The sequence below is a fragment of the Lolium perenne genome, chromosome 1 (genome assembly GCF_019359855.2).
Source record: "Lolium perenne isolate Kyuss_39 chromosome 1, Kyuss_2.0, whole genome shotgun sequence".
Lineage (NCBI taxonomy): Eukaryota > Viridiplantae > Streptophyta > Magnoliopsida > Poales > Poaceae > Lolium > Lolium perenne.
The window spans coordinates 203,479,885-203,486,967 of NC_067244.2; the positions used below are offsets into that span (position 1 = coordinate 203,479,885).

The 7,083-nt window shown below is 43.4% G+C and overlaps 1 protein-coding gene across 1 annotated transcript; it reads right to left on the reverse strand.

Moving 5' to 3' along the window:
* Window positions 1–4,432: 4,432 nt before the first annotated feature.
* Window positions 4,433–5,695, reverse strand: LOC127319784 (RING-H2 finger protein ATL66). Its single transcript, XM_051349770.2, has one exon. The coding sequence runs from the start codon at window positions 5,388–5,390 to the stop codon at window positions 4,872–4,874; it is 519 nt and encodes a 172-aa protein (XP_051205730.1). The 5' UTR covers window positions 5,391–5,695; the 3' UTR covers window positions 4,433–4,871.
* Window positions 5,696–7,083: the final 1,388 nt, after the last annotated feature.

Consider the following 7,083-nt stretch of genomic DNA (forward strand, 5'->3'; position numbering starts at 1 on the left):
TAGTTTTGGTTTTCAATGATGTTATAATTTTCGGCTAGATTGGACACCAGGTCAATGTAAATCTCATCACTCACCAATCCTTATTTCCCATGAGTAACACCACTATCTCTAAGAAAGGGCCAATGATAAAAAAAAATTAGTGATGTGGTTTGAGCCTGTCAGTTGTGTGTTGTTATATAGTAGTGATTGTTGATGAGAATACACATCATCAAATTGTACAATATGCAAAAGTAGTATAATCCGCAACATTTATATATGCTAATGTCATTACTATAAGCAGGGCCGGTCCTGAGATTTCAGAGGCCCGGGCAAAACTAAAATTTTGGGCTCTTTTATTACTTTTTTCGCATGTATGAGATGATGAAAAATAAATACTTTTAAGTATAGATAACTTCAATATTCATATAAAACAATGTTTACATCATACCTTAAAGTTTTCTCCACCAATTCCTAGAAACAAAGTCTGTGATGATGAAATCAATATCAAACTCGTCCACTAACTTCTCGTCGATGTATAGAATTGCCAAATCAGTTAACCCCGCTCCTACAAATAAGAACAACAACTATTAATCAAAATTCACAACCCAAATTATAGGCGAGCATATAGTAGAATTCCAAGAGAACTGCAGCGGGAGTTCTTACCTTCTATCTTAATCTAATACGCAGATTAGATTGGATGATTGCCTGATTGACGACGGCTGGACTGGGACTGCGAACTGCGACGGCCACTGGCCGGCGGAGGCAGCACCGTAGTCCGCAGGAGGGCAGCAGTCAGCAGATCGTCTCGCGGTCGGTCGGTCGCGATCGGCGAAAGCGAGGGCAGGAACTAGGCGGATTAGGCGATAACCACGAAACGCGAAAGGACAAGCATGGAATCGAGGCGTCGGGCTCGGGAAAGTTGGCGATGTTTTACATATCGATGTGGCCGGCCAGCCGGATTAGAAACCAATATAAAAAAAATCCAACTGTAGACCAAGCCCATTTAAAATCGTAAAAATGATCTCTTTTTCTACAATGTACAGTAAGCCTATACAGAAAATATGGGCCCCCAATTTTTCTGGGCCCGGGGCGGCTGCCCCGCCAGACCCTCCCCAGGACCGGCCCTGACTATAAGCGATACTACATTAATACCAAGTAACACAAGATTAACACGTGAGCCAGCCACTATCTCTTAAAGAAACATTTTGTCACCAAGAAACATGTGAGAATCATACCAACAGTTAATTGTACACTCTAGAAGTTTCTCTCTCTCTCTCAAAATATTTTGCTTACATATATATGCTTATGTATTCATACACTATAAACCATTATTATTGTTAGACCATATTTTGTAGAGTTTCTATAACAAATACATACACACAATATACTTATGCAATGGTCAAAACTAATTGAATAAAGCAACATTATATTGTTTCAAAATATAGTATATAACAAATTGGCAGTGTACCTTTACATGATATAGATTACAATTTCATAAGAAGGAACACTACAAGTCATATTTAGAACCATTCTTATGATGTTAACTATTCTAAAAAGATAATATTCATTAAGATTGTATCATGTGAAAAAGTTATAAATAAGTATAAAATTTTAGTACAAATTATATTTATTGAATTTACCCATAGTTACAAATTATAAATGAGCTGGCCATGCGACCTCCCTTGGTTTCCATGCTATCCCAATCACTTGGGATAAAAACTTAAATTTTCCTTAATTTTTCCCTTGTTTCCCGTTCAGGTGACCCTAGCAATGGCTATACAATCCCTTGTTTTCCGTGCAAGCTCTATCACTTTGCAGTTTAAAATAAAACCTTATTATTTTTTCAAATTATTAGATGCATGAGATGCACATGCACATATACTACCTGACATAGGCATCCCTAATGGGCCTGCCGAAGATGGTACCCGGGGTTTACTGAAGGCCCACGACCCGAAGAATAAGAAGATTCGGAAGCCCAAGATACTATTAAGGAAAGCTAGAGTTGTAATAGGAAGCATTATTTGTAATCTTGCGGGACGGGTTAGAAACCCTCCCGGACTCTGTAAACTTGTGTATCACGAATCTCTCGGCTCCGCCTCCTATATAAGGGGGAGTCGAGGGACAAAGAGAGGATCGAATCATTGTCTCATAAACCCTAGTTTTTACATCGTCGAGTACTTTTCGGCTGAAACCTTCGAGATCTACTTACCCTCTACATCCAACGAAACCCTAGTCTACTACTTATAGGCATTGACTAGTTAATCCCTTGTCACTACCTCTACCCTTTCGTGTCCTAAAATCATAGGATGCTACACCCTAGAGGAGCATTGCCAAGGAGAACACCAACTGATGAGGACCGATTCCCTTTAGCAAAAGGCTGTGATTTTCATAGCTATAGACTCACACATCTAGTTGTGACACTCATCTGATATTGTTTATACCCACATTTGTTGAAATAAGTTAATCTCCCCTCTTCTACAAAAGAAAAAGAAAAGCAAATGAGAATCCTTGCCATGGTGAGTGCTACTTAGATATAAGAATTTAGCACATGAACAAAAAAGAGGAGTGTGATCCACAATCGAACTAAGTAATTTTGATAATTTACCTGTGTTGATATACCTCTGCCCTCGAGAGATCAAACACCATATATGCCACTTCAGTTGTCTCACTATAAATTTTTAGGTAACTATTCTAGTTTTCAATGGTAAATGGCGTACTCACACACAAGAAAGACATTTTTCTGAGCAGGTGCTCAGAGCCCCATCTGTGATGTTGATAGGTTCGCATTAGCCTTTTTTTCCTCTTTCAAACAATTGCTTTTGTTTGTATCTTTCACACCATAAACTTTTGTACCTGAAACTTTGTAGTTCATTAAAACATTTTAGATAGAATGTGGAAACATATTTCAGGATTTTATGACAATAAATCTATGTATTCTTATTTTTTAAAGAATTTGTTATGAATTTTAAATATTTGAAAATTTTAAATTTCTCAAAAATCTAAACTATTTTCTACATTCTAATTGTAATGTTTCGGTCACTAGCAAAGTTTCGAATCCATATTTAATATGTTTGTGGCATTAAAAAATAAAAACTGAAAAAAGTGAGGATCTTCTTTTTCGGTGACCGTCTACAATTCTTCTTTTTTTCGTAAAAATATCATAACAATAGTCGTTTAGTCGTTCGGAACAAAAGATGTACTAAATCCATGCATGCTCTTCTGTATATTATTTTCCAAGATGGTAATCCGGCCGAAGGGCATACATAAACATGGAGAAGGACGCCCTGCCCGATCTTCCGGGCCATGTCCTCACCAAGTTAGCTTGGCGCGCCTCTTTGTCGCGGAAAAGACAGGGCGTCAACCACTGCCCTCCGATCCGGTTCATCAAATTGCACCTGGGAAAGATAGAGTGGGGGCACACCACTAGCACTGACCACCGATGATGTGATTAGAGATAACCCCATCCGGTCTCCCTCCCTTTCATATCCAGCTTTAAAGTGAAAATTAAAATACTGCTTTGCACTCGTCGAGTACAGCTACAAGTGAAAAGGCAATAGCACCAAATTTGTTATTCCCTCGTTTTTTTTGTTAGGCTGCTACGAAGTTTGAGGGAAAATTTTGACTAATAACTTGACAAAAAAATAGAAGTTACTCAAAGTATATCATTAGGTTCATATTTAAACATGTTTACAACAATATTTTTTGTCATATTCCCTCCTTGAAACATAAGTGTTGCTGCTTTGTTTAGATATAGATGTATCAACACGACAGATATGTCCATGTCGACAAAGCAGCAATATATCCATATGAAGACAAAGCACCGATATTTATTTTGTAATCGGAGGAAATATAACTTATATTTCAATGGTTAAATTATTTGTCAAAAATTTGCCTTAAAATGCTTGCAGTCAAAATTTTGCCTTAAAATGCTAGTGGCCAGGGAGTATCCTTTTCAGCTTTTGCCAAGGGGATATCTTCCGGATACATCGGCCTGCTAGCTAGTTGCCTCCTTCTGGATCAGAGCGAATGTCCAAGTTGGAGGAGACGCGCGCCATGATGGATGCGAGCTTGACATGAGTGACTTCGAGTACGCGTGAGAACTAATCAAGTCTCGGTTAAAATATTTGCCTAGTGCTAGCTTAGCTAGATGTGGTACTGCCACTGCTGTTTATGATAACTCTAGCATCTAATCAAGCACAATTAGCAATTTAGCATAGCTCATCTTGTGCATTAAGAACAGCTAGCAAGCTGAAGATGTTCCCTAAATTAATTATAGTTGCAACGTTTGAAAAGATCCACCAAAGATGGTTGAAAATTAAAGAGCGTGTTCAGAACGGAGAGAGGGGTGAGGTGTTGCTTAGAGACTCAACCTCTGCAAAGCACGACATTAGATATATACAAATGCTTACAAAAACTACTTGAAAGTACAGATTACTATATGCAAACGCGATCAAGACAGGGACAAACACAGAGATCTTCAGACTAGTTAAACCACAGTTCGAGATTCCATTAGTTCCACAGCCAGTGAGCTGCCACCGCGTAGCATTCTTCTCCAGTCAGAAGACAAACTAATACTATGACGCAAGATACTTACTAGAGATAACCAATGTACAGCCTACACTACTTCTCTTGTGGAGCCCTGAACAAACAAATTAAGCTGGGAAAGTGTCCGGCGTGGTGACCAGACCCCACGCCGGCCGGCGTGCAAAGAACGCCGCCCGTAGTGCCATTGCAAAGCTAGTCCTTGCCTTTGCGGCCGGCGGAGCCTCCACCAGACAACTGAGGACTTTCAGTTAGCCACATTGGCCATTTTGCCCTGTTAAACCGGACGGGCCAGCTTAACTTGTTGCGGTCAAGGCAGACATAAATGGCGCGAGTGGCTTACAGTTGAATCACACCGGGGAGTCGGGGCTTCCGTTGCCGGCGACGGTGGCGGGACGGAGAATGGTGCGGCAGAGCGGGCAGCTGGGATGGGAACGGAGCCAGTCGTCGACGCAGTCCGGGTGGAAGCGGTGGCCGCACTGAGGAAGCGCCTTCACCTTGTCCCCGGCCACCAGAGCGCTGATGCAGATCGAGCACTCCGCCTCCACGGCCTGCTCCTCCTCGGTGGAAAGCTCTGGGATGTAGAGCGTGACGGGGAGCGCATTGATGGCGTCGTCGTCGAGTCCGGGGGGCGCTGGCGACGCCGCGGCGAACGAGGAGGCCTCGAGGTCGGCGGTGCGGAGGCGCCTGCGGGTGCACGCCCAGCGGAGGTAGAGGCAGACCGCGACGAAGGCGACGAGGAGGAGGAGCAGGCCGACCAGCAGCGGCACGGCGCGGCCGTGCAGCGCGAAGTTGCTGTCGTCGACGTCGCCGTACCGAACCTTCATCACCTGGTTCGTCGTCCCCGCCGCACCCTCCTGCGCGGCCATCGTTTAGCCGGAGCAAGTTCTTGCCTCCCCGCCGGCCGGCCGGTTCCTCCTGGGCGCAGCACGCACACACGCACACGGAAGGCTCGATCTGCGGGATCTTGTACTCACGCTCTCACTCTCACTGACGCCATGCGTAAACGCGTGGTAGTCAAAGGCAGCGAGCTAGCGCATGGGAGACTGCGCGGACGCGGCTGCCGGCCTTGTGGGATACGCGGTCGACGGAGCAGGCTGCAGGCGACGAAATTACCGCGTGAGTGGAGTGGAGTGGAGGTGAGGCCTGGCGAGCGAGCGACGCGCGAGGTCCGAGGAGGGCGTGGTTTTAAAAATCCATAGTCCTCGGCGGTCCCTTTTAAGGTCGAAAAAATGGCTCCCAGCCAGCTTCACTTCACACAGTGGGGCACGGGCAGAACCTAGCCGCGAACAGACGAAGAAGAAAAGAAAAACCCTAGCCGGGAACAAATAATACTATCTCCATCCCAAAGCTTAAGGTTTATTTTTTTTTGAAAAGTTAAATCAAGTAAAGTATAACTAAAATTTTAAAACAATCTATAAATAAATATAATATTTTGTAGATACCATACAAAATTATATTTCATTATCTATTTAATGATATTAATTTTGTATTTCGCATGTTATGATTTTTGGTAAAAACTTAGTCAAACTTGATATAGTTTGACTTTCTAAAAATAATACAAGCCTTAACCTTTGGGATGGAGGTAGTATGCAACTGGGTAGATGAGGGCATCGTTAGCGAACGACCCAACCCAAAAATGGTCCGATTCTGTTTGTTTAGGTCGGTCGCGGATAAAAATATAGTTCGTGGTCTGGTCTACCATGCTAGTGTGCATAGCGACGCGACTCGACGTCTTTGCGTGGGTCACTTGGCCCACTGACCGCGGACAAACAAATGGATTGGATTTGAATAAAGCTAAAAGCGCGTGAAAATTTAATAAATATTTCATTCATTCGAACATAATTTACATAGAAAAATAAGTAAAACCCTAATTCCCAGCACTGGTGTCTTCTTCGTCGTTGGAGAGGAGGTCGACAAATGGTGGAGACGTCCACAACCCCTACTGCGCCCAAGCAGACACCTCCGGCAACATGTACTGCGGCAGTTGGGGCACGTACCGTGACAGAGTTGCTGGTGGTACGTACTGCAGAGGAGGCGGCACCATCTGGCCTTCCCACACGACATGTGGCGGCTCGTGCGGCGGAAGTAGTGGTGGCGGTGGGAGAGAGTGACATGGTCCGCCACCATAGGTGGACCCAACCGTCCCTAAGCTCGGACACCCGCCTAGGCTTCCAGCCTGCTACGCAGCCTATTTTAATGAATAATACATATTTGGCTGGGTTTACTATATGTCCAGAATTGATGAAAATCTTAAATCCGCCATTGCCCGCCACCATGGCGGTCAGCTGGACTACATCTTCCCAGGCCGAGTCTGAAAGAGGCCGGGCCTCTTCCAGGCCCGGCCAGGAGTACTCAACATGTAGTAATTAATAAGAGAAGTTATGAACGTTTTGTCCAAACCAATTTGTTTTTTATTTTTATAATCCCTAACCAAGGGAGTACTATGTAGCCTAAGTTACAAATTATTATGTATTGAAATTTAACATGTTGATAGTACTCCTATATCTCAATGGATACCTCTACGATTTTTTCCATTTTTCTTTAAAATCTGGAAATATG

What these genes read in the sequence shown, in the direction of transcription:
- LOC127319784 (XM_051349770.2), bottom strand. Translation starts at nt 5,390, where the DNA reads ATGGCCGCGCAGGAGGGTGCGGCGGGGACGACGAACCAGGTGATGAAG.